The sequence below is a fragment of the Heterocephalus glaber genome, unplaced genomic scaffold, assembly GCF_053883595.1.
Source record: "Heterocephalus glaber isolate CG9 unplaced genomic scaffold, H.glaber_assembly_v1.0 deba00000122, whole genome shotgun sequence".
In the NCBI taxonomy this organism is placed as follows: Eukaryota; Metazoa; Chordata; class Mammalia; order Rodentia; family Bathyergidae; genus Heterocephalus; species Heterocephalus glaber.
In genome coordinates, this window is record NW_028258138.1 from 78114109 (window position 1) to 78141802 (window position 27694).

At 45.3% G+C, this 27694-nt stretch overlaps 1 protein-coding gene across 3 annotated transcripts in view; it reads right to left on the bottom strand.

Moving 5' to 3' along the window:
- Positions 1-27694, bottom strand: part of Srgap3 (SLIT-ROBO Rho GTPase activating protein 3) — a 226136-nt gene that overhangs the window by 20817 nt on the left and 177625 nt on the right. Inside the window, exons 9-15 of one of the 3 annotated variants that reach the window (XM_004835261.4) lie at positions 26593-26790; positions 23126-23210; positions 18707-18734; positions 16274-16360; positions 9678-9708; positions 8244-8304; positions 5950-6027 (exon numbers count right to left, since the gene is read on the bottom strand). In XM_004835261.4, coding sequence (XP_004835318.1) covers positions 5950-6027; positions 8244-8304; positions 9678-9708; positions 16274-16360; positions 18707-18734; positions 23126-23210; positions 26593-26790 — 568 coding nt within the window. Of the gene's footprint in view, positions 1-5949; positions 6028-8243; positions 8305-9677; positions 9709-13814; positions 13918-16273; positions 16361-18706; positions 18735-23125; positions 23211-26592; positions 26791-27694 lie in introns of all 3 variants that reach the window. The other 2 variants (XM_004835263.4, XM_004835262.4) reach the window with 2 other exon arrangements.

Below are 27694 nucleotides of genomic sequence, written 5' to 3' on the forward strand. Positions count from 1 at the left end.
TTTTCTATTTCTGTCATTTTGTCTACATTTTTCGTCTGGCATTATTTTGTAAAGAAGAGCTTTCCCAGTATCCTTTCACCACTCATCCCCTTGAGATTTTTTTTCCAATTTTAAATACTTTTATTGAAGACATTGCATTTCCACTTATAATACAGTGCTTATAAAATGCAATGTTATCTTTTCCCTGTGCACATGTTCCATGTTCAAGTATTGAGAATACCCAGTACTTTACTGTAGCAGTTAAACTTTAACAACTGCCACAGAATTTGCTCCAAATTTAGGTCCTTCAATGCCTTATTGTGTGGAACAATGCTAAATCTATACTTATGGTTGGCTTAATCAACCTCTTCAATGGTAGGCCCTGAGGAAGCACCACCAGAAGGAGGAGCTCCCCCACCAGGGAAGCCCCCAGGCATGCCACCTGCACTCTGGTACAGCTTGGTGAGGATGGGATTGCAGACTTTCTCCAGCTCCTTCTGCTGATGTTCAAATTCTTCCTTCTCTGCAGTCTGATTCTTATCCAGTCAGTTGATGATTTCATTACATTTTTATCAAAATCTTCTGTTTGTCTTCATCATTGATCTTGCCCTGAAGTTTCTCATCTTCAACAGTTGCTTTCATATTGAAAGCATAGGACTCCAGTGAATTCTTGGAGGACACCTTATCCCTCTGTTTCTCATCTTTAGCTTTGTACTTCTCTGCTTCCTGGACCATACGCTCTATGTCCTCCTTGCTCAAATGGCCCTTGTCATTAGTGATGGTAATCTTGTTCTCTTTCCCTGTACTCTTGTCAGCAGCAGAGACATTGAGGATGTCATTGGTATCAATATCAAAGGTGACCTCAATTTGAGGAACACCATTGGGTGCAGGAGGTATGCCTGTGAGTTCAAACTTGCCAAGCAGGGTGTTATCCTTAGTCATGGCATGCTCACCTTCATATATCTGAATAAGCACACACGGCTGGTTGTCAGAGTAGGTAGTGAAGATCTGTGTCTGCTTGGTAGGAATGGTAGTATTGCATTTGATGAGGACTGTCATGACTCCACCAGCAGTTTCAATACCAAGGGAAAGGGTAGTGACAGCCAAGAGCAGCAAATCTTGAACATTTTCAGACTTGTCTCCAGACAGAATGGCTGCCTGAACAGCTGCACCATAAGCAACAGCATCATCAAGGTTGATGCTCTTATTCAATTCTTTTCCATTGAAGAAATCTTGTAGAAGCTTCTGGATCTTAGCGATATGGGTAGAACCACCCACCAGGACAATGTCATGGATTTGTGACTTTCCAGTTTGGCATCTCAAAGAGCCTTCTCTACAGGGTCTAGAGTGCCTCGGAACAGGTCAGCATTCAACTCTTCAAATTGAGCATGAGTAATGGAGGTATAGAAGTCGATTCCTTCATAGAGGGAATCAATATCAATACTGGCTTGGGAGCTGGAAGAGAGGGTTCTTTTAGCTCGTTCACATGCAGTGTGGAGATGGTGGACAGCTCTCTTGTTCTCACTGATGTCTTTCTTATGCTTGTGCTTGAACTCAGCAATAAAATGGTTGACCATTGCATTGTCAGTCTTCTCCACCTAAGTGGGTATCTCCAGTTGTAGATTTCACCTCGAAGATTCCATCTTCAGTAGTGAGGATTGACACATCAAAAGTGCCACCTCCTAAATCAAAAATCAGCACATTTCTTTCAGCTCCAACCTTTTTGTCTAAGCCATAAGCAATAGCACCAGCTGTTGGCTCATTGATAATTCTAAGTACATTAAAACCAGCAATAGTTCCAGCATCTTTGGTTGCTTGACACTGAGAGTCATTAAAGTAGGCTGGCACAGTAACCACAGCATTGGTAACAGTCTTCCCAAGATAAGCTTCGGCAATTTCCTTCATCTTTGTCAGCACCATAGAAGATACTTCTTGTGGATAGAAGCTCTTTGTTTCTCCTTTGTATGTGACCTGAACCTTGGGTCTGCCTGCATCATTCACCACCGTGAAAGGCCAATGCTTCATATCAGACTGGACTACAGCATCATCAAATCTTCGTCCAATCAGATGATTGGCATCAAAAACTGTGTTGGTGGGGTTCATTGCAACTTGATTTTTTTGCAGCATCTCCAATCAGTCGTTTGGTGTCGGTGAAAGCAACATAACTTGGGGTGGTTCAGTTTCCCTGATCATTGGTGATTATCTCCACCTTCCCATGCTGGAAGACACCCACACAGGAGTAGGTGGTGCCAAGATCAATGCCAACTGCAGGTCCTTTCGACATGGTTGGTTGAGTATAGGCCCAGTTCTACTGGCCAAGAAATCACACAAAAGCCTCCAAAGCTGCCGGCGTGTTCAATGAGACCCTCCCCTTATTTGTTAACATCTTTACTGACTCACTTCTGCCATTTTAATTCCATGTGTAACATCCCATTACTATCACTATTTCTTGGAAGACTTAAATTGTCCCAAATTTGGCCAGGCAGAGTCCTCTTTTGTGTCCTTTTAATGGGACCTCCAGAGAACCTCATTTTCTGCACCGAAGAGTTTCCTCAAGGCACCATTTTTGCTACAGTTTGGATCTGAAATGTTCCCCAGACTTAGCACTCTACTTGATCTTCCAGCAGGCAGCTGCCACCTGAGCTATGTCTCGGCCCCAGGCTCATGTTTCAGACTTGGTTCTCAGCTATTGGAAGGTGATGAAACTATTAAGAGACTAGAGGGAGGAAGTTAGGTCCCTGGGACGGTGTCCTTGATAGGGACACTGAATCCCAGCCTCTTCCTGTCTCTTTCTTTGCTTCCTGGCTGCCATAAGGTGAGCAGCTACTTCTACTACACATGTTTTTAATTTACAATGTCTTCAACTTATGATGGGTTTATCAGCATGTAACCCCATCATAAATCCAGCAGCAACTGTGTATCTTTTTTCTTATACTGAAAATTTTTGTTCTGAATAACAGTAACAACTTATTTATCTGACTTACCCTAGAATATGCATAAAGAGTTTCAGAGTTTTAATAAAAATATTACCACTAACAATAAATTATTATGTAAAATTTTAGATTTTTTTCAGGAGCTTTTAGTTTTGTTTTCATTTAGTTTTCATTAATTAGACTGTATCCTGCTAAAGAGGTGTGGTTAGAAGATGGAAAGTACGTTGGGTGGGTAAGGTTCCTGTAATCCCAGCACTCTGGGAGGCTGAGGGTTCAGGATCACAAGTTTGAGATAAACCTGGGCCACTTAGTCACTTAGTGAGACCCTGTCGCAAAATAAAAAATAAAAAATGGGTTTGTGATGTAGCTCAGTGTGAAGGCCCTGGGTCCAATGCCCAGTTCCACAAAGAACACCAAGAAGCACCACACCAAAAACAGAAAGTAGATCAGCAGTGCATATAGGCTTGGGGGCCAAGGTGTGGGGCAATACAGGAAATGGCTGCATATGGGTCCAAGCTTCTTTCAGGGGTGGTAAAAAAAGAAAAATATGACATTGTATTACAATGATGACTGCACAACCTGTAAATCTACTAGAAACCATTGAAATGTATAGCTTAAAATGGGGGAACCTACAGTATGGAACTCAATAAAGTTGTTAAAAATGTAGACTCTCAGTCCATGTTCAAAAGTTACTCTCTGTGCTTATCAATTTGATACAGTTACCTTATTTCTATTTGTACTCAATTATAGGGATTGAATTTTCTTTAGAGATCCTCCTTTAAGCTTAGAGTTTTGGAAATATAAAGCATTTGCATAGTCTGAAAGGCAAAACCAGACAGAAAGTTGCTCTGAGAGGAAGCATACTCTCATTCTTCTCCCTCCACACCTCACATGCAGCCACTCTCATTAGTTTTGGGTTTGTTCCCTGTGTTTCCTTCTCCAAGTTCAGCATCTGTTGATAGACCAACAGCAGATGGAAAATATTCCAAAGAAAAAGTTGCCTTTGTATTGACCATTATAGACTTTTTTCTTGTCATAACTCCCTAAACAGAGTATAAGAACTATTTACACAGCATTGCCATTGCATTGTTATAAGCAATTGGGACCTTTAAACAATAGGTGTCCTTATTTTCAAAGTGGGTTTATTGTAGACAACAGAGTTGAGTCTTCTTTTTACACCCACTCTGACCATTGCTATCTTTTAATTCCTGCATTTGTACTACTGACACTCAAGGTGATTACTCACATAGTCGCATTAAGCTACAATATTTGTTACTCTTTTCTACTTATTGTTGTTGTTCTTTGTTCCTGTTTTTGTCTTCTTTCCCTTCCTACTGTGGTTTTGAGTTGAGCATTTCATATTTTGATATGTCTCTTTCCTTAGCATATCAGTTATATTTCATCTTTTGTGGTTACCTTAGAGTTTGACAACATGCATTTAGAACTCATCTACACTCATACTATCACTATACTACTTAATGGATAGTGTAATTTATAATAAAACAATGAGAACTCCTCTCTCCCATCTCTTTTATCACTGCTATCTTTCATTTCACTTATATATGAGAACACATACACAGGTACAGATGTGTAAAAAGTACCCATATGCACACATAATTGAAACATTATTGCTATTTTTATGAACAATTATTATTATGCTATTATGATGAACATTATGTTAGATCAGTTTAGAATTATAATATAAATTTTTTTTATTTTATCTTCAAAAATGAAGTATATGGGAGGAGTGTACAGATTCTATGTAAATACTACACCATTTTTTATAAGGGACTTAAGCACCCAGAGATTTGGGTATCTTGTGGTGGTATTGGGTCCTCAAACCCATCCTTCACAGATACCAAGGAACCTACATAGGGTTTTTGTTATTTCTCATATTTCTTATATAAAATATAATATACTTGTACATAAACTTGCCTCTTCATTTAACAAGAAAATGAACTAACGTGAATAAATGAACCATGAATATATTAGTTCACAGAGATCTGCCTCCTTTTTAATGGCTGCAAAATCTATTTCATGGACAGCCTATAATTCACTCAGCCCATCTCTGATGGCTCCACCCTTGTAAGCACTGCCATAGTGCGTCCTGCTCTGTGGCAACACACACGGATCTGTGGTTGGGTCCTAGCAATGGAATCTCTGGGTTGCTGGGTAAAGTATGTGTGTGAATGCATGCATGCATACATGTTTAAAGAAACTACAGGGACTTTATTTTATTTTTTGAGACAGGGTCTTGCCATGGAGCTCAGGCTGGCCTTGAACGCATTATGCCCTCAAACTCATGGTGATCCTCCTGTCTCAGCCTCCTGAGTGCTGGGATTACAACCATATGCCACCACACCTGATTCCATGTATGGTTTTATCAGACAGAGACAGCCACACCCTGCTGCCCTGGGATGCACCATGTTATCCGGCTACTAACAGCCTCATCATGAAATGCTGTTTGGCACAGCCACCTAGGGCATGTTGTCAGTCTTTTAAAGTATTGCCAACTAGAAATGAAAAATGGAATCTCAGGGGAAGAGCACTCTTCAATTCAGCCAGAGGATGCTGAGCCTGTTCACCTATGGGAGTGTCCAATGGGGAGGGAAGGGAGCAGCGAGTGGTCTAAAGCCTCCAGAGGTACACAGTGGGCTTCTTCTCCCCTCCCAAACAGCCCTGGACACTTGTGTAGGTCTGGCAAAGAGGAAGAGAAGAGCTGGAAACTCATTCTTGGATCTTTAAGTTGTCAGTGTTGGGTATTCTGTCCCAGCAATGAGGAAAGTGACTGACATAGAAGGGAACACAAAGATCTTGGTATTTTCCCGTTTCTGCAACATAAACACTCCAGCCTTGGCTGATTTCAAGCTACCAGGGTAAAATCCCAGAATTCCAAGTAGGGAAGAGATATGCACAACCAGCTCTTGCAAACTCAGGCAAGCTGAGGGCTCTTACACACCACTGGCCCCCAAAACATGCACTAACACCCACTCTTGCTTCCCTGGTCACAAACTTGAGACAGTCACTGTGCACTCACCTCTCTCAAAGGAATTTTTGATGTCATTGACTTCGACCTGAGATCCTGGGACTCTGAAGATCCCCTGCTGCTGAAGTCCTAAGGAAGAAACAAAGAACACCATAAATGACATGAGACCTTAACTCATCAGACCACTGGGAGTATCAGTGGCTTACCCTGGCCTGTCTCTTTCTCCCTCCATCCTTTATAATTGAGTTGTTCCCAATGAAGGGCTCCTGGCAGGAGCCCAAAAATGGTCTTCACAGTGCATACCAGCTGAGCAAAATACTCGGCACATCTTAATTTACAGGTCAGGTCTGGGATCCCCTGCTTGAGCTTGAAGGGGAAAGCTGCAAGGTATTTACAAGGGGCAATCGAAAAATAAAATAAATGCTTAAATTAAAATTTAAAAACTTATTACAGTAAGGGACAGATTGGTAAGAATGATGAGATAATTATGTTCAAAGTGAGGGGAGCATTTTGCCATTTTGAGAAGGATCAATGACAATGTGTCTTTTACTGTAATAAATTTTTTATTTAGATATTCACGTTATTCTTAGAACACCCCTCACTGATCAAATGTTTATGGAAATTTCTGTCAAATGAAAACAAGATAGTTCCAGATCCACCTTCCACCAGATCTGGCACCATGTGACTTCTGATTCTTCCCCACAGTCAAAATGACCACCAAAGGTAAAGATTTTGAATTCATTCAAGACACAGGTGACCACAACAGGGCAACTAAAGACATGAAAGGGGACTTCCAAAGTTGCTTCAGAAAGTGGCAAGAAAGATGAGATTAAGTGTGTCCAAAGCAAAGAGGAGTATGTGGAGAGGAATTAATGGCACAGTCTCTTACTATAATAAATTGTTTTAAAAATTTAAACATTTATGGTATTTTGTGATCACACCTTGTATATCAACACTATTCCTTCCCACCATGTAGGCACTGTCTTCTTTTTGAAAAAAGCCAGACTTGAGTGCAGTCAGGCATGAGAATCAAGGACTTTGGGGAGGATTAAATTATGAAAGGAAAACAATCTCACTTTTAAAAATGTTTCTACAGAGCCATAACAGAGGGGGCCCCGATACTGAGCCCATAGTAACGAGCATAGCTGGAGGAGACAAAGGGCTGCCTCATGGAAAAGGGATCTAATGGGGATCCTGGAAGCCTGTCCCTCAGTTTCTGTTACGTTAGGAAGTACTTGCTCCTGAAAGTCAGCACTCAGTTAAAACCGCAGCTAATGAACGCTATTCATTTCTTTAGTCAAACCATATGGAATGTCCTCCTGCTCAGCCATGCTGCCCTGCCTCCCCCTCCAGGCCTTCCTCCCTGCTCACCATTCTCTGTTCTCTCTTGGACTGCACCTGTCTGCCTCTACTCATATCACTCCCGGAGGTCTCTTCCCACCCTGCCCTCTCAGAGCCATTGTCTATCTCCTTTCAGTGAGTGTCACTCTATTACCAACACCTGTAATTACTCAGTCAGCCTTCTGCATCTGTGGATTCAGCCAATGGCACACTGAATACACTCAGGAAAGGAAATTGGCTGTGTACTGAATGCGTTCAGACTCTTTCTCATCCTTCCCCAGATAGTGCAGGCTAACAACTGCTCACATGCCATTGTTGTGGTATCGAGTATTTTAAATCAGCTAGATATAACTTAGGGTCTATAGGGGGTGTGTGGAGGTCATAAGGGACTTGAACATTTGTGGGTTTAGGGATTTTCAAGGGTCCTGGCACCAAACCCCATGCATTCTGAGGGATGACTTGGTTATTTTTCTCTTTGTCTATTTCCTTGCCTTTTAACGGAATTTCAACCACTCAGAACAGGTGTTGTACTTGTGTTATTCACACCTGAATTCCCATTGTCCAAAATAGTGCCTGTCATACACTCAACAAATACATTTTTGGAGGAATGAATAAGTGGATAAGTATTAATTATCTTTTGGTGATACCATGGTTAACAAATCCCAGACACTTTTTCCTTCAAGGAGCTTCCAACCTACTATTGTTAAGTGATTGACTGCTTTTGGGGACAGATGGGGTGAGGAAGGGACAGACATAGTCCTTCCCATGCCTTCCCTTGACCTAGGTCCTGGGTTTCTCACCACTGCCTTCCATCCCCTCCACCCGACACATAGGCTGTAAAGACAGCACCCAGAACAACAGCTGTTCCCTGGAGCACCCTCCCTACCCTCGGAAGCACAGCAGTGACAGGAAACCTTCCACAATGAATGGGACTCTCATTTCCTACAAAACTGCCCTGCACCTGCTTGGCAGAGCTGAAGACAGGGACCCCATATTGAGCTTACCGTATAAATTGATGTATCGGATGCAGCTCTCAACTACAAGTGGAATAGCTTGTCCTGAATCCTTAAGAAGGAAAAAAAAATGTGAGTTTTATTGGGCTTGGCAACCACCACAGGAAAAAGACATTGCAAATACAGATTATCGTGTCAAGCCAGAATGCTAGTACCATCATATTAGTAGGAAAACAAGCAAGGAATTGGTAATCTTAAAGACTATATAAATAGGTACAGTACAGGGTCTTTAGCTAAATGCAGAAGAAGGCATAGCTGTGATCATTTTAAAGAAATGCTCTGTCTTCCTAGCCAGCTGGCGAGGACCCTGGGAGCGGGAGGCTGATGGGTATGTCAGGCTAGGGAGGGGACCCAGTGCTGTGGAAGGCTGCAGTCTGACCTTGAAGACTGCTCTGCCTCCCATGCCACTTTGCCCCAGCTCAGCGCTCTTCCTCAGTGCATGGAGATGCAAAGGCAAGATTGGGGCCTCATCCCATTCCAATGGCACCTGAAGCCAGGGTTAAGAGGAACACACCAGAGAAGCAGGGTGGGCCCTTATGGCCCTTTGACCTTGCAAAGGGGAAGACTACTTCTGCCTATGCTGTTACAGCCTAGCTATCCAGATAATACTTTTCTGGCCAGTAAACACCTGTGGCTGAGGGCAATTTCCTTTTGTATTCCAGGACTGGTTGCCCTCTCTATTATTTTAGTCACTTAAATAACATAAAATGAAGTCTGTGTTAAACTTTGTTTTTGTACTATGGACTGAATCCAGGGTATTGAGCATGCTAGGCAAGTACTCCACCGCTGAGCAACCTCCCCATCCCACCTGCACCCGTTTTCAGTACTAGGGATTGAACTCTGGACCTTCACATTGAACTATATCCCCAGCAATTTTTTTATTTTTTAATTTTGAGCCAATATCTTGCTAAATAATTAAATTGCTTGGGTGGAATTTGAATTTGCAATCCTCCTGCTTCAGCCTCTCAGAGTGCTGGGATTACAGGCATGGACCACAATGCCTAGCTTCTTTTTCTTTTTATAATTTTTTTTTTAAATTTTGAGACAGAATCTCACTAAATTGCCTAGCCTGGCCTTGAACTCACAATTCTCCTTCCTCAGTCTCCCAAGTAGCTGGGATTTTAGGCATGCACCATTATGTCTGGCTAAACTTTCTTAAAAGAGCTGAATTAAATTACTAGCTTCTTTTGAAGGTGAGAAAACAATGAGACATTTGTAATATACTTCTGCAAGCCAGCAAAGATTTGGGGATGCCCTTGGCTCATCCACACCCCACCTGGAAATTCTGTCCTTGCCTAACTGAGGCTGGCAAGAGGAGAGGAGATGGGCCCATGGGCAACAGGCAAAGTTGCCTGCTCTGAGAGTCAGATCTAAAGACAGGCTCCATCCAGCTGCATGGGGCTTATGGGCCTTTCTAGTAAATACCTGGTTCCTGGTTCGAGCATTTCTTCTTCCTCTGATAACAAAAAATAAACAGGCAGCAGAGCAGGAAAAAAAAAGAGATTATGCAGGAATAAGATCAGTTAGAGTAAGCAGATCCATCAGAGTCCGTGAATGCCGAGATGCAATGGCAGCCAGCAAAGGTCTGGGGAGCCTGGCGAGGGGCCTGCCCACAGGGAGGGCTACCCTGAGCTTGGCCTCACAGGACCTCAGGGCTGCACCATCCAGCAACGGGGGCCCTGGCAGATCTTGTCAAAGTGAGTGGCTGTGTGCACTGCAATGGCCCTATCTCCACCTCTAGCTGCTCCAAAACACAAGAGTGGTGACCCTCCATCCAGGAGGGCTCCTAAGTAAGCCCAGGTACCCATGGAAGAAGGGAGACATTCTGAGTTACTCGTAACACTGTCCCTGGCATTCTGCCCAGGAAGCCCCATGTTCGGGGACAAGTTCATTCTATATACCCATGGTTCTCAGGTGCCCTCTGGACAGGGCCAGGATTGCGCCCAACTCCAAATCCCACATAGTTCCCAGTGTTCTCCCCACCAACACCCAGGCAGCTCTTCCTGGGGCTCCACTTGGCCTTGCTTGCCTTCCTATCCCTGTCCCTCACCAGGCCAGGAGCCTCACTGGAGACACAGAAGCTGGGAAGGGCCTAGGGGTAGGGGGCTCAGAGCACCTTCATGGCCTCGGGGTGGAACCGGAGCCTCTGCCTTCATGGAAAGCCACCAAAGTGGCCATGTGCAGAGGGTCTGTCTGCCCTTTATTGTGCAGGCAGTAAACCACTTTCTGGGCAGGGAGCTGTGTCTCATCCAGGCCTTCTGAGGCAGAGTAGAGAAGCAGGAGCATGTGTGCCTTTTGGTTGGAGCCACTGTCCACTTCTCTGAGTCCCACCCCGGGATGCCCTGCTCACCAACATATGCGCTAATCCCACTGAGACCTAGAACCCAGCAGAGAGCCTGCCATGTAGGCTTAAGGAGCAAGAATCCCAGGGTTCCTGAACACGGCACAAGGCAGGACTCACACAGTACCCACTGTGCACTGCCCATGGCTCTAGACACATGGCACATGTGCCCATCTTCTTCTCAGAGCCAACTCATGGAGTAGGTAATTCCAATTCTCATTTTATAGAGCAAGATGGGGAATGTTTTCTGCCCCAGAGGTAGCCTCCTGAACTTCAAAATTGACCCTTAGAATAAAAATGGGGTCTCCATTTTTATTCTCCATTTTCTCCTGTCTGACAGGAGAAAAATATCAAGGATTTTGCAAGTGGCTGATTCAGGATGACTCCAGAGTCTGAGAAATTTATAAATCTAACTCCAGTAACATGCATCCATTGTTATTAATTTTAGAATGCTTCCTGGTCCTGCTGAACCAGCATGATTATGGAGTTCCAGGATCATCATTTCACGGAAAAACTTCACAGGTGTGGTTTTTCAAAGCTAGGAATTCCAGGTTCAGTGTTCTCTCAGACAGCATGTGAATCAGAGTGGAATATTAAGCTCTGCTCTCCACAGTTGAGGGCGTGAATATATCATGCTGCCTTCCCATTCCCTGAGCATTGAGGATCCCTCGGAGTGAATCTGTGCTGCCTGCCACCTTGTGCACCTGGAGACACAGCACATGGCTGTTACACTTCTCTGGCAGCACAGAGTAGCTATGAAGAATGTGACACGGTTTAGCAAGTCACTGTCTCTGTCCCAGCCTCGTCACAGTCCCTCTCTGGTCTGTCCTCTCCTGAGGCTGTGCCCGGACTCCAGCCTCACCGCTGCTGCTCAGGTGCCCTGGGCTGCCCCTTTTCTGGGGTTCTTTTCAGAGCCTGTCACCCAGTGCCCCTGTAGTTGGTTCCTCTTGTCCTCTTGTGCCTTCAATGGTGCCACAAGGCCAAGCTTTGGATAGAGCGTTTTATTCCAAAGACCGGGGTGCCCGTTCGCACACAAAGTTGACACTGGTTGGCACTGATGACAAAGGCCATGCAAGAGGCTCTGGGGGAGACTGGCCAAAGAGTAGCTGCCACCATGGTGATGGATTCAGAATCAAGAGGCTTCTCGAGGCAGCTCCCTCAGCACAGCTGAGCTCCTGTGCCTGAAGACACTCTGATAGTTGATGAGTGAGGAAAAGATAGCTTACTTTATAATCACACTGTGTATGCAGGACTTTCTATTGAGAGAATGCTTAATTCCACAAAACACTTGATTTTCAAATATTTCAAGTTAGAGTTAGTTCCTTCCAGGTCCTGACTGATCACCACTTCCAAATACGGGAATGAGTTGGGACAGCACCTCTGTCTCTGAGCCTTTGCCCCCTTCATTCTTCCTTGCAAGGCTTCCTTCTGCCCTGCACTTCTTGGTGTGTTCTCCTTCTCAGTCCCTCCCAAGGAGTCCTGGCCCCAGCTCGAGATAAAGTAAGATGGTGATGGAGCTGCCAGAGCAACTCATTCTTAACATGGCTCAGAAGGTTTGAAAGAGTCCTTGCCAGTTATCTGCTTGCCCACCACCAGCCAGTGAAGACACACACCATGGAAAAGAAGACTTGTATCAGTTAGAAGACAAGTCCTGACATTGCTGATGGTTTTGGAGTCACAGAGGCTGCCCCTGCACCAGCTCTCTATCCTCTATCCTCAGATGCGGTGCAACCTGAACTCTTGGAGAACTTGCCTCTATGGGGACAATCTGCCTGGTACAAAACTTGCCTGCCTACACTACCTGCTTCTCTGTTAGAGACCTCCTGGGCTCTGCCCTAGGCTTCTTGAGGGCCAGAGTTAGCAGCTAGCATCTCTCTGCTAAGCACACTGGCTCCTTCAGGGCTACAGGTGAGTGAAAAGAAAGAGAGAGCCTGCCGTGCCACAGCTGCAGAATGATAAACCACTCTCTCTGGCTCCTCTTTATCCCGCGCCCCTCCATGGGGCTCCTTTAAGGCACTACCTATTGTAAACCACTACCAGTATTCTAAAGCAGCCTCGCTGTTCCCAGCTCCTGGGCATTTCCAACTTGAGCTTTGCTCTTCTGCCTTCTGTTTCCACTGCTCTCTCTTCCCCAGAACTCAGCCTGTCACAGGCAGACAGTCCTGGACCCAGGATGGTCCTACCTGCCCCTTCTCATGCCTGAGGCTGACCCATATCCAGTCCTTCCCTGTCCTGCAAGTCCTATGTTACACTGCATCTGAGGACAGAAGATAGAGAGCTGGTGCCGGGGCAGCCTCTATGACTCCAAAGCATCAACAGTGTCAGGACTTGTCTTCTAACTGGGACCAGTCTTCTTTTTCTTGGTGTCTTCATTGGCTGGTGGTGGGCACACAGATAACTGGCAAGGACTCTCACAAACCCTCTGAGCAATGTTAAGAATGAGTCTCCTCTTCCTGCAGTCCCCTACCTGTTGCTCTTGCAACTGCATCGCCATCTTGCTTTATCTTGAGCCGATCTATCTAGCATACCCTGGCCTTATACCCTTCACATCAGAGACAATGAAAAGAGAAACTCACCTGACTGAAATACTTTAATCTTAAGTCTAAGGGGTAAATGGCTAACCCGTAATTCTATGGGAACTTCCTCAGCTCTTCTCCCATCTCCTAAACCACCTAACAAGAAGCAAAACCAAGCAGGATGTTTCTGTCATATAAATTGAATGTGTTCTCTATGCTGAAATGTATGTAACTAAGCAAAGTAGTAATTCACTCACATAGAAACCACATGTTCCCTGCAGGGATTTCCTCGGGTGGCTTTCAGCTCAGTATCCTCTCGAGAGAGACGGGTGTGAAGTGAGAGCATGAGGAGCTTCTGACTCCCCCAGACACTAGGACTGCAGGTCTGGAAACAGCGAGGCATGGCTGGCTGGGACCACTGTGCTGGTGTCTCCACTCCACTCAGACTTTGTGACCAGAACCCTCCCCCTGGGCCTAAGAAACATGAGCTTCACTTAGGGGCCAATGATCAAAGCTGCTCTGATTGAAAATTCTCACTGAAGCTAAGAGCAAGCTACAGTGAGGAGCGAGCTTCACTGGGCTGGCAGAGGGAATGGAGCATCCACTCTGGCTGGGGCATGGCTGTCAGCTGGAGGGGAGGGGAAGGGAGAGAGGCTGCCATTACATTGGGCACATTCACGGACTCCATGGCTCCCCAGCAAGTACCTTAATGAACGCTTCCATACTGCCGTTAAAGAGTTTATGGCTATACACTGAAAGAGGCCTAGGTCTCCTCATTTTCTGTGGTTTAGGGGGAAGACAGGGGGGCCTAGGGGAAAACGGAACAAAAAAATCAAGAAAGCAACCAACATAAACATACAACTGGGAGAGATGCTCTTAAAACCCACACCTGGAAGAAAACAGAAAATGCAAATCGAAGCCCCTGGCCTCCACACATTGTTTCCCAATGTTCCATCTGAAGGCCTTTGGATGTTTCAGGAGATTTGAATTTACCCACAGTGCCAAGCAGGAGCAACTCTCATGTAACACAAATGCATTCTAAATTGTAGGGTGGGGGGAGACAGTACATGTCTAAGAAATCATGAGACTCCAATCCAATGCTGTCATCCTACAAAGCTGACCAGATGGAGCAGGAGCAAGGGAGAGAGATAGACTTAGTTGCCCAAGAAAGCAAGACACTTTCAAAAGTGACCAGGAGGGTTGATTTTCACTATGTTCGACTTAAATTCATTACCAAGTCTCAACTCCCAGTGTAGCTGGCCACTCATCTTCCTAATATATTCCTCTTTATATTTCAAATGCACTTGACTAATCTTTACTTCATTGGTCTGGGAACTAGGCAATTACTAGTCTTATTTCAGAGATGAAGAAACTGATGCCAGGAGGCAGGCTGCAGCTTCTTTGGAGTAATCAGGTAACTCAGGATGATGATGATGATATTCTGTTCTTTAGTCAAATGCGCTTTTAGTTAAAGCACTTTAAAATCCATTACCACACGTAATATCATGCCAGCATATTGTTACATTTTACAGAGCTAGAAACTGAGGCATAGAAAGAGCCAGGCCTAAACCCAGGCCTTTCTAGCTCTGAGTCCAGGGTTTTCCCTACCAGGTCACAGTCATGGAGCCTTAGGGCACCTTGTCACTTCCAGCCAAGAACTCATCTACTCCCATTAATCCTTGCCATGGGCTCCGGTTGAAAGTGTCTTGCTTTACTTTAGGATCTCCACTCCCTGTGCTCTGTTCTTGTCACAGGGAGGGGAAAATACAGCACAGTTTTCCAGGAACAATAAAACAGCCACAAACACTAGACCTGCTTCCAGGACTGCTCACCTTGCATATGCCTGTGTTGGCCTAATTGCTCATCTCAACACCTAGATTCACTTGAATCAGTGCTGCCACATTTCCTGGACAAAGGGCTTTTTGAGATTAGGAGGAGGCCCCTACCTGAGAGGGGCAATTCATTTTCTAATGGATTGGTTCAAAGTTTGGGAAGAAATAAATGGGAATTCAGCCAGGCACAGGCCTGTTCAGCCACACATGACAAGCAGAGGCTTATTCCCCCAAGTCACTATTAATTCCTGTGAATGGGCACAATGTCTTATGGAGAGCAAACCAGCCCGAATCAATAGGGTTTGTGCCACCTCTCCTGCAGGTGTGCACCTGTCTCCTTCAGCAGCCCAGCCGTCCAGGGAACTGCATGTAGCTCCTCGGTGTCTGAGTACTGAGCAAATGCTGCTGGCTCCAGCACATGCATAGGCAGAGACAGCAGAGTCCAAAGAGCATGCCACCCAAATACTGGAACCAAAACAACAGCACAGACAGACCAAAATTCTGAAAAGAAGCAACAGGCAAGATTATTTCCAAGGCCATCTTGGATCTATGTCAATTTGGTTAGCTAAGTCCATGTCATTTCTTTTTCATAAATAACTTATTGTTTAAGGATATGTGTATATAGGGAGGAATGAGATTTCTTACAATGGACCTGTTTTTAATTTCCAAATGTAAAAGAGTGTGCCAAAAATAGGACCCAAGGCCTTTTAAATTTGGGGATCAGGAATAACTCAAGGATACCAAAACTCTCGCTCTGTTTTCATAGTGTTTTGGGTTCTCAGATGGCTTCCTGATCTCACATTGCAGGACCTCCTCACAATCACGGAGGGAGGGGGGGAGGAATTATTAAACCTATTATGCATAAGGAAAATGAACTCATGTGAGATGAGGAAACTCACCCATTCGCTCGAGGTCACACAAATAAAATGTGACTGAGGTTAGAGTGGAATGCAGCTCAACCTATGCCAGGCTCCAGTGTGAGTGTGAAATTGAAAAAAAATGATTCAGAACAACCAGCAATAGCATAAAATTATCTACTAAACTCACAGCCGGCAAGAGTGCAGACATGGTAGGGACACAGGACACCCAGTGTCAAAAACTCTAGAGTGTCCAGCCAGACGGTTTTCTTAAAAGAAGTCCTGAGGCTTTTAAATATAAATTTACAAAGTGGAATAAAAAGGAAAATAGGATATGTTTCCCCCTTTTTCCTGCCCAATCCAGAAAGCAAAGGGCTGGTTGGATCCCACCAGGATTTCTTTCTTTGTGTGAAGTTTCTGACAAGGAAACGTAGCTATCCCAACTTCGCATGACATCAAATCTGTATCAACTTACTGAAGTGCTGGGTGGGGCAGGAAGTGGGGAGCAGGGGGACAGCTCAGCCAAGGGAAGTGGGGCAGCCTAAGCCTTCCATCTCGTCTGCTGCTCAGTTGCAGAGCAAAAAGGAAAGAAAAAGAGAGAAAGAGAGAGAGGCAGGGAAAACAGGAACAGAGAGCCACAGAGAGGAAGAAAGAGAAACCAGAGACCAATGTCCCTTTTCTGCCTTTCAACCAAGATGAAAATTAATATATGTTGGCAACATAGGAATGGGCCTCAAAGTCATTCTGTGTCAAAAAGGATGTGATTAAGAATTTCCCATAAATAAAAAAAAATTCCCTAGACAAGCCAATAGACATGGGTGTCGATATCCAAAATGGGGCAACACTGAGGTCTGATGGTGGTAGGCCTCTTGGAGCCTTCATGTGGGTGCACACCAAGTTGCATCTGGTCAGACACAATGTCAAGTGTTTCGCCTCTAATCCAGACCATGGGGGTGTGTGTGCCAATCGGGGTTAGGGTAGCCAGACTTTCTCTGAATCATAATAATTAAAACCTTACATTTACATCGTGCTTTGCCATTCATTATGCACTTTTAAAGTGTATTAGTTCATACCTGGCCAGACTAAATTATGGGGTTACTATGAATTTGGGCTATTCTAAGATAAGTTTCTTAAGTGAGAAAATATATTGTAGTTCATGTGCAAAAACTAGTCCACCTATACTGTACAAGATCAACAGCAACTTGTCTGAGGGAACCTTTTCAAATGACCATCCCAGTGGTATTGGCCATGTACAGGGGTTTATGAAGATACTGAGAGCTATTTCACCCTTTAAGATTAATTCTAAAATCACTCTCAAGCTGCCTTCGAGTTCCACAAGTTAATGATTATGAACCTGAGGAAAAGCTTTCAGTTTACTAACAAAGTCGCCTTTTACCTTGGCCAAGGGCCACAGGGCACTAGCTAGCTCTGTGGTTTAGGGTAGGATATCTAAGCGGAAGTCTGCTAATCTTAGTTTGAATTTCCCAGACCCTCAGTCAAAGAGGGTATGGAAGACAGAATCTCAGGGGGCTTTCTTTAAAAACAAAACAAAACATCCCCTCAACTTCCCACTAAAGGAGGAGCCTGAGGCCTGGCCAATGGTTTGATCACACAGCTCCCCTTCTGTAGTCTGCTGGAACAAGCAGTCTCCTGCGTGAGTCCTAGGAATTAGGAGGAAGCAAGAGATGACTCAGTTCATTCCCCATCTGTTTCATTATTTGCAGGCTCTGGTGCAAAATATGGCTTGTGTTGTTTGGGGGCTTTAACAACATCCTCCTGTCAGAATATTAATACGCTTGTTTCTGAGAGGTTCTTCGAAAGTGACCCTGCACATCTGCTGCCCTCTATGTGGGAAGGTCCTGGCCTGGTCTGACTCATCCTCCTGCTCCCACATTGCCTGGGGCCAGAGCAACAGCTGTGCAGGCTGAGCTTCTGAAAGGCCCTGAGTCCCTGGGTCCAGAGCTCTCCAAGCCTCCGCCCCGCCTGCTGCCTTCCTGAGGAGGTAAGAGAGTTCAGGGCTCATCGAGGCTCTTGCCAAGTAGAACAGCTTTCCAGGATTCTGGGCCACTGGGAAGAATTTGTGGGGAAGGAAAGAATGATATCTGGTCCCTGGGCTCATAAAGCGAGGCAGAGTAGCTCTCAGCATCACATGTGGTTGGCAAAGTGACCCAAGCTGAATTCCCGATGGATAGTGCAGTAGCTCTTGCTGGGGGCTCAGGAATAGATAGCTCTAAGGAGCAACCTGGGTATGACAGAGCTGCTCACAGAGCAAAACTCTGAAGGTGAGGCAAGCCAGCTCAGCTGCTGAGTGGGAAAGTGTGCACTGGCTCTGGTCTGCTCAGAGAAAAGCACAAAGGATAATGTTGAACAAGCTGGAGAGAAAGCAGAGGTTGCCCATGGGTTACTCTCCCTGTCAGCCCATCAAGCGCCCCATGAGGTCCAAGCCTGTGTGGACAATATGGTGCCTGGGCACGTGGCTGCGGTGTGCACATGCATAAGCCCAGCTGCGGCAATGCCAGCCAACCCCAAAGCCTGGGCCCAGGGCCCCGGGCAGGTTCTGCGCCTGCTGCACACTGACAAAGGGGTCAGCAGCCACCCGACAGCCTCTGGCCTCTCCTGGCCATCCCAGCCTCCCTAGAGGGATTACTGTCCCACCCCTTGGGCAGCTCAGAGGAAAAAGGCCCCGCTGCCCCCTCCCCCCAGTTCTGATGATGCCCACTCCCACCTGGAGGGTTGTGGCCTTGCCAGGCCAGTGCAGGTCAGCAAGAACTGGGCCAGGGACTGTGCTTTCCCTCCTGCGCCACCCACTGTCCTGGCCCCCAGCTCCTGCAGGCTGCACCCACCCCATCCCATCCTGCTCCCACCCCAGGCAGCCGGGGTAAAACAAAAAAGATTCTCCAGCTCTCACCTGGTGGTGCCACATTCTGCTCTTTCCCCTGGTGAGAAAAAACAAAAAGTACATGTTGATGTTTAATTGGCTTTTTAAAAAAATTCAGAATACATTCATCTTTTCTCAAATATAAAACAGCAAAAAGATCCCTGGTACTCACTTACCTGACTCCACATTCTAACCTCCTGGCCTGGAAACTGCTCACTCACTGTCTCTGCAGTTGTTTAGACAAGTGATGGCAGACCTTTTAGAACTTTCAGTGATAGCTGTGGCACAAAAGCCACAGGTCTAGATGTTTCATGTGAAGAGAATCACCCTATGTGGGGTCTTCTGCATCTGGCTCCTTCTCTGAGCATGGTGCTTCTGAGGTTCACTCACAGAGCGTGTCTGGAATAGCTGGGCTGCATGGATGGACCATGTTTTTCCTGTCCTCTCACCACCAATGGCTCCTTGGTATCCACCTCAGATGGCCCCAGACCTACTCCTCCCTACAGCCTCAGCATCTCAATACCTGCATCCCCACCAACCAAGTTGTTCAAGGGAATTATCCTTGGAAATTCTCCTTCATTCTTAACAAATTTACTCATTTTCCTGCATCTCAACACGACCTTCTCAGTCCAGGACTCCATCATCTTCAGCCTGGACCATGTCCCTTTTAACTGGTTTTTCCATTCCACTACAATCTATCCTGCACTCATCAGTCAAAATGTCTGTAAACGGTGACTCCTATCATGCTGTCCCCTTGCTTAGGACCCTCTGGTGACCTCTGGTCATTCACAGGATAAAACCCAAGACTCTCTGTTTTCTAAGCCTTGGAGATGGGAGTAGGCCCCTGAACTACTCCATCTATTTGGACTTCTCTGAGCACGAGGCTCCAGACACAGATGCCTTCCACATTGTCCTCCAGTTGGCCTTTGCATCTTCCACCTGCAGTGCTCTTGCCTGGGATCCGTGCATGGCTGGCCCCTCCTTGCCTTTTGGATCTCAGCTAGAAAGCTGGGTGCAGAGAACAGCTTCTTCTGCCTAAAGCAAATGCTTTCCCCCTTATGTCACCTTTTTCTAACTTCTTTCTACATGCAACTTATCATTAATATTTCTTTCATATTATTTGTCTAATGTGAATCTATCACCACTAAAGAACACTATATTTTATGAGAGAAGGAAGCCCATCTGCTCCTGAAACTGCTATAATACCATAGTCTTGGAAGGTATTCAGCACAAAGTAAGTGCTCAATAAATTTGCTGAATGAGTGAATGTATGAATGAGTCCGTTTTCCTTCAAGAGGTTCTACACCAAACGATTATAATAGACAATAAGTAGATCAGGCACTAGTGTGATATGTGGCACAGGACTTTTCTGCACAGTGTGTCATCCCTCTAGTAACAGAAGCAGAGACTTGAACAGGTGGAGTGACTTTCTTGAGGCCCTGCTAAATCACATGGTTTGGATTCCAGTCCAGTTTGACTTCCAATCAGAGCATTGTCTGGGAAGGGTGAGGGAAGAACAGACACCCCCAGGGGGTGTGCCTCAAGCTCAGTGACTCCCTGCAGGTGGCATGTGGCTTTTGACAGCATCCCTTTCTTCTGAGCTTTAGAGACACCACACCTTAGAAGACAGGTCCCTAGGTAGGGATGTGGTACTTAGAATGAAGACATTAACTGACACATTTTCCTTCTCCTACTCAAACTATATGGAAATGCAGACAGGGACAAGGAAGGAAGAAGGCGATGGGGCTTCAGACTTGTGGCATGTCAGGACACACTCAAGGCATCCTTTCTTCTGGCAAAGAATCTATCATATTAGTCTTCAGCTTTACACTCACATTCTAACTCTCAAGAACCCATTACCAATATATTTCAGAATATGGTGTCTCAACTTCCAACAGACATCAGAAATCAGAAATCGCCTTACCTTTAATTTTCTGAGACCTCCTGGGATTTTAAAAATGTAATTTATAGTTGGTACTGCAGTCATGTTCTAGAAGGTCAGATTGTCTAGTCCTCCTGGCTGTTTTGTTCTATAATGGGCTATTAAACTTGGGCCTGAGAAGGTTATGTTCCATCCTTTTTATAGACAATGCATGATTCACTTTCAAGGGGCTTTAGCAAATTGAAAAACCACCGGAATCCTGGGAGTAAACCCTGAAGCTTACAGAATACCCCACCCCAGAGCATGAAGAGGTCATAGATATAAAACCCAGAGGTATAACGAACAGAATTATCTGGTCACGGGCAGATAAGGATGTGTGCTCTTGCTCCCAAGACATGCTGGTAGCATCATTTGTAACAAGGGATGCCAATTTTCTGGGCACCTAGCAGATTTTTTACTTGTACATTTGGGGTCCATCATGTTTAAAAATTCATTGCAAGTAAAGGTGACCCAGAAGACCTTGTGCTTCCTCTAATTTGTAGTTTCTTTGAGCCATTCTGTCAAATGAGTATTTTAGAGAAACCAAGGCACTAGGCATGTTCTTTCATTTCATTAAAGAAAAAGCCTGTGTCTTTTTAGCCAAATATTCCTTTGGCCCCATATTTGTTTCCTGCTTTTAAATTTTTTAATTCACTTATCCCCATACAAAATAGCTCTCAGATGACATAAAAGGGCTATCGATGCAGTTATAACTGTACTTTGACCCTACTCTTAGAAAAGCTTTTTATGAAATGGAAGAGTCAAAATGCTCAGTTACGGGTGATTTATGACAGGACCCTCAGAAAAGTGAATTCAATAAGACTCTGAGCCCTCTTTGGCCTGCTAAATTTTTCCATGCTCCTTTCACCCAATGGTCAAGAATTTGATCGATCTAAGTCAAATTCTCCTGGTTGCAAATTCCCTCCTTTCACACAGTGTCCTAAGATTCCATAGTGTGCTTTTATCATGTAGTAATATTCAAAAGTAAATGGAGATTTATTCCAATTTATTCAGCTCCAGTTTTTTTCAATCATTCATAGCTTTAGTTCATAATAATATAATGATACTCATAAATTGTGACAAGTATACCATACTAATGTTAAGTTGTTAACACAGGAAAAACCAAGTATGTAGTATACAGGAACTCAGTACTATCTTTTCTCTAAATGTAGTCTAAAATTAAAAGTTCATTTTAAAATTTTCTCTAGAATTGACCAATCTACCAAGACCCACTGCAGTTATCCAAGGAAGGCTTTTCCATGCCGGCTTGTAGACAGGACTATAGAGACCCCAGGTGGCTCTTTCCTACTTGTTCCTGTACTTCCAAGGCTATATTCTCCTGGATCTTTTGTTGCTAATCAGCTTCAACTTCTAAAGCACATCTCAAAGCAAGATGTGCTTGAAGGCTAAATCAACTTGGAGGGTTAAATGGACTGGAATTATGCCAACCTAAACTGTCATTGTTATTATTACATTAAGGTAATTTGGCCAAATACAATAATAATAAAAGGTTTCACCTGATAGCACTAGCAGAGGAACCTGAGAGAAGCACTTTCTCCTGCCAGTCCCAGGACACATCCTGGATCTTGTCTTTGGTAAGAACATCTAGTTTTCAAAATCCAGGGAATGTGACTTCAGTATCACAAGTAGGCAGCTCTACATCATGGGGCCCCTCCACCACTCGGCTGTGCACCCTCCCCATGGCCTAAGCAAAGCCTGTGGCTCTCTCAGGTTTCTGCCGCTGATACAGGAGAAAATATTCTCCCAACCTGTTAGATGTCTGATACGCCAAGTTCTCTAAAAATCAAAGAATGAATTCTAGGAACAACAGAGGTTAAGAGGAGGAAAATATTTATTGAGAGGATAGCTCCTGGGATGCAGGAGGAGGCCGGAATGGGTAGCTGGAGACCCCACTTTATAGGAAAATTTTATAGCGCAAAACCCATGTTGGGTACAACGTGGGTTACAGGAATGATTAACAATAAGGTTACAAGTATAGTCGCTCAGGTAATAGTGGTCCATTGGGGAAACAAGTCACGTAACAGGGGTGCATGGAAAGAACAAAGACTTTTTCTAGGAAATGGTGGGTCCGGAGGTCTTGGTCACCCACCAGAGTGGCTGATGTCTATCTAGACTTCATTAGGCTCAGGGTTTGTCTTTGGAGGAAGCATGCAGGCCTGGTCATCTTGTCTTTATCTTGAGGCCTGGCCTCCAACAGATGTGCCTCCAGCCACGGTTGTGATATGTTTCACCTTTGTCCTGACTCTCTCGAGGGCATGGCCCTGTCTGACTGACTGTAATATTTCTACCTAACTCAGTTGTCTATAATACAACCAGTTAGTACCCTCTCCACACCTGTACCCAGCCATCTTCCCGGTCGGCTCAGCCTGGAAGTGGGTCCAGGACCAGCCTCACTGGGCAAAGCATTCAGTGTCTTGAGCTTAAACAGTGCAGCAGCCCTAGGGCCATGACAAGAGCAGGAGTGAGGGAGAGCCAGCAACTCTTGGGGCCTCCACCCTTCAACTCACCTTCGCCCAGAGTCTGCTTGAGCAGGTCATGCTTGGCCTGGAGCTTGGTAATGAGGTTACTGCCGTTTACATACTCTTTAAATTTCTGTAAGACACAAGGCACAGGAATTCACATGTGGTGGGGCCAAGCAACAGGTGCTCTGCCTCTGGAACTGACCTCTGGGACAGAAAGGCCACAGGAGATCAGGTCACCCTCAGCAAAGGGAACAGAGAGGCTCCAAGGCATCTGCTCCTCAATCTGGTGAGCAGCTGCTCAGTCCAGGGGCTCTGAGCCTGCCAGGTGGCATCTGGGAACACAAAGGAAGCCCTCAGAATGGAGCTGTGATGGCTGTTCTTATCAGGTAAGGGCTGCAGACTGCACAGAGAAAAGGGTGTCTTTGGTCATCAAGGCTCCACTGTGTTTCTGGGCCAAGACAATACAGCTGAGAGCATACTGGGGGCCTGCTGCTGGGGCTGCAGAGCTGTTTTGCATCTGTCAGAGAAGAGCCAGGGAACAAGCCTTTCTCTCATGTGACCCCACTCTGAAGGACCTTGAGACCCTGGCACATTAACAAAACCCACATTGGGTGACCCGATTTTCCTTTCAGTATGGATGAGGCCAGGAATCAGGCATGGGAAAGTGCTTTGGCCGAGGCACCAAGGAGCATCAACAGGGGCCAGGACCTTCCAGGTTGCAGTCCCTGCCCCACTCAGCACTGAGGATCAGAGACCATCCAGGACAGAGATGCAGCTGCCTGCCCATGCTGAGCCCGGCCAAGCTTCCACACAGGCATCAGTGTCCCTACTCCCTCTGGCCCTTCACCTCCAACAGGCTGCTGCAAGCTGAGGGTTCAGCTGAATCCAGGCCCCAGAAATGTAGCAGGAATCATGGGCTGGGAATCTACAAAGACAGAACTGCCAAGGAGACAACTAAACCAGAGGAGGCAGGAATCGGTCACAGGAGGGAGTCAAGAAAGCAGTTGGGCCCACTGTGAACCTGCCAGCCAGTTTTTCACAAAGCAATCAGCTCTCCTGTCCCACCCAGCACACTCCAACCGGGCAGAGAAGAGAGGTGCAGAAGGCCCTGACACGCTGGGCCTGAGTGGAGGGTCTCTGACAGTGCTATCCCCGCACTGAGGGCAGTGGCAGGGAAGTGGCTCTCAGGCAGGGGCTCCCATACACACAAGTAAAACCACAGGGCCTGGTGCTGGCCCTCTGGGGGGTTCTGGAGTGACTGGAAGGTGGAAATTGTAGTGTCCTTTCCTGTCTCCTTTCCCATGCTCCTTCTTAGCTATAAGGACCTGACCTCTTGGTCATTAAGAATCACTCCCCTTCATATTCCAAGACCACTCAGCTGTTTTCACACTTGAATGGTAGAGACTCTCCACCATCTTGGACGACAAAAGAGGAAAGCATCATCATGTTTGTTCTATCCACAAGGAAACAGGAGCCCAGAGCTGTGGTCACTTGTGTAACCTTGGGCAGAACAGCCTCATGGTGTTTCTCCAAGTGTGGAGCAGAGGCCCAAAGGCCTCATCACCAGAGGAGGAGACTTAACATACAGATACCTGTCCCACAGGATCCCTCATCTCTTGACCTCATCTCTTGACCCTTCATCTCTTGCCCTTGGCAGAGCTCATGGCATTCCAGGGCAGAAATGCAGTATGTGTCAACTATTGGTTCTCAACAAGGTTGAGACCAATCATGAGATGGAGGAGGATGTCAGAATTGGATAGATTTAGGAAATGAACCCAAGTTAACACCAAGCTAGTTGCATGGATCAACACCAGCCAGTTACATACTTCTAACAACTCTGTCTTAGGCATTGGCCTAAGACATTCCTTTTTTGGATTGACAAACTTTAGGCATAGAGGCCATGGTCACTGAATATGCACTTGTCAGGAGATATGAAGAGACATCATGAGTGCTGAACAACTAGATTAGGACTCCAAAAATATGGAACCATTGAGACCAGGAGAGAGAGGGACAATAGCAGATTGGGATAAAGGGTCTGAATAAACTGAGTAAACTGAAGACCGAGACCCGGATAAGCTGAGACAAGCCTCTTGTGAAAGATAAGTCCCTGTGCAAACTAGGAAAAGCCTTGGAAACCTGGAATCCAAAGGACAAAGAAGTAATAAAGTCTGCTAATCACCAGAGACCTGGCAAGCACTGCACACCCTCTGCTATTTTGCACGCCAAAGAGATAGCTATATGGTTCTAGATTTAAACACTTCCTTGGCATCCTCCTTATGGAATCCCTCCCGACAAGTGGGAGCTTGCCCTTTATTCTTTCTAATAAATCACACCCAGTTTCATTCCCCACTGTCATCCTGTAGGCCTCACTCTCTCATCGCCATCAGGACAAGAGCCCAGTGTAAGACAAAACTGGTTATGCCATGACATGCATCCCTCAAGACGATACCTAAGTAGCAACAGATATGAGACCCACCCAGGACATCACCTACAGAGCCTTTAAGAGGAGGAGAGTTAGTTCCTTGTATAGAAGGGGTGAAAATTTTGCTCTATTCTGTGCTGGTCAGCCCAGCTCTGTAAGTCTCACCTTAGAAGAGGCATCCACAAATGGAACCTGTTTAGGAGTCCCCAGGCTACTCAAAGTAAGAGTTTTTAAGGCAAGAATGAATCAGTGCATTTAGCCTGGGGAAAGAAAACCCAGCTCCCTGCACCCACAGAAACACTGTCATAGGCAATCACCCTCCAGAGAACAGAATCGTGTCGAGGTCAATAGCCAGGAATCCCAGTGCACATATTTTTAAAGATAACAAGGATAAATGAAAACATTATCATATCCAAAGCCAGCTAAACCCTAAACTAAAGGGCTGTTTTGTGAGGGAGGAAGCTTTTCATCCTGGGAATACTCATCAATTTGGAAGACCTTCTGGCCAGGATACAAATTAGAAGGAAGACAGGTTCCTTCAACTCTGATATCCAATATCCAATAAATCTATGTTGAACTGAAGCTTCAATCCTCTGTCTCCTTGTTTCTCTGTGTCTCTGGTCAAATGGAAAGTAGCTAAATGGGATTTTATGTGAGGGGCTAGCAACTCATGAGCGACTTTCTTATATTGCCAAAGATATGATTTCCAAAGCCTAAACCAAATTTGAGACAATTCAGCACAACACCACATGCACATAACTTTAGGACTGTTTCTCGGGGCTTGTACCTGGTTCCCTTTGCCAAGTTCCTCTCACCCAAATGAATAAAACTTACTTTTTGTTTATTTTTTTTCTACAGCGGGAAATTTTCAATAACCATCACGCAAGCTCAATGCCAATGCTACCCACTGATAATTCACTTTTTGCATTTCAGAAAACCAAGCCAGGCAAATTTATGTTAAAGCATTTTGAAAGGTTCTTAGGTCTGATCAATCCACACGATTTTGCAGATTCTCACTCAGGCCGCTCCCAAGTCACAGCCAAGCAGTCAGCAGACACTAGCTGGATTCTGGGACCAGGATGCCACTTACTGTAAAATAAAACATCTCTGTTTCCTGCTGGTTGGCTCTTCTTTTGGCAATGTTGATCTTGCTCATGTAGGTCTCCGAGGCGGCTGACTTCACTGACTCTGTGGACCGGCTGTGTTGGAAGGCATCAGAGACATCAAAGTCCTCCACCGTCAGCATGTCCTGTAAGGTCTGCATGGTGGCATCCAGGGTTTTTCTAACCTGGGGAAACAGTGTGTCCACAAAAACACTTTAATTCTCATACTGCCTTCAATACTTCAAAGTCCTTTTCCCAATGCATACTTTATTCTTTTAGAGAAGTCTCTAGGAGATAAGCAAGACAGAGATGATCATTCCATATGTCGTTATGGAAATTAAGACAAATTAATCATTAGTCCAGGATTATAAAGCCCACTGGGGTGAGAAGCCAGGGGGGCCCTCTAACGTCATTTTATTGTATTCCTTCTGTCAGGGGGAACTGTGGGGATTGTTACCTAGGACAAAGGGCTCCAGTTTCTAGGTTTGTTTCTGTTTGTCTGCTTATGCGGCCCCACAGCAGCTGTCCCAAGGGGAGGTGGTCACTTCAGTAGGGACAACAGTAGAAGAAGATTCTAATTGCTCTCCCAGAATTGAGAGATGCTGCAAGGCTACACAAGCGGGGCATAAGAAACAGGCCCTCAGAACACCTTGTACCAGATAGTGTCTGAGTGGCAGGCCCTAAATGAGTGACAGCCATCCCAAAATAGCATGGAAAAACTCTACGTTTGTTGTAAGATTATTCTCAACATCCTTTCTGGTCACTCAGATCTCAGCTAAAATATCACCTCTATCATGTCAGGACCCGCTGAGGCCTTAACCTAGTGTTTATCATTGCTTAATATTGTTTCCATATTCATTTGTTAATTGTTATTCTGCTTTAACTTTTATCTGGGTTTTTTTCCTCACTAGAGTATAAGCCTCATGAGAGGAGGTACAATGTTGTTATGTTCATTAACTTTATTCTCTATCCAAAACAATACTTAGCACCTAGTATATGTTCAATAAGTACTTAAATATTGCTTAAATGCATGTTTATTGAATTAATAAATCAATTGTTCTTTCTAATACACACTGACAGGAAGCTGGG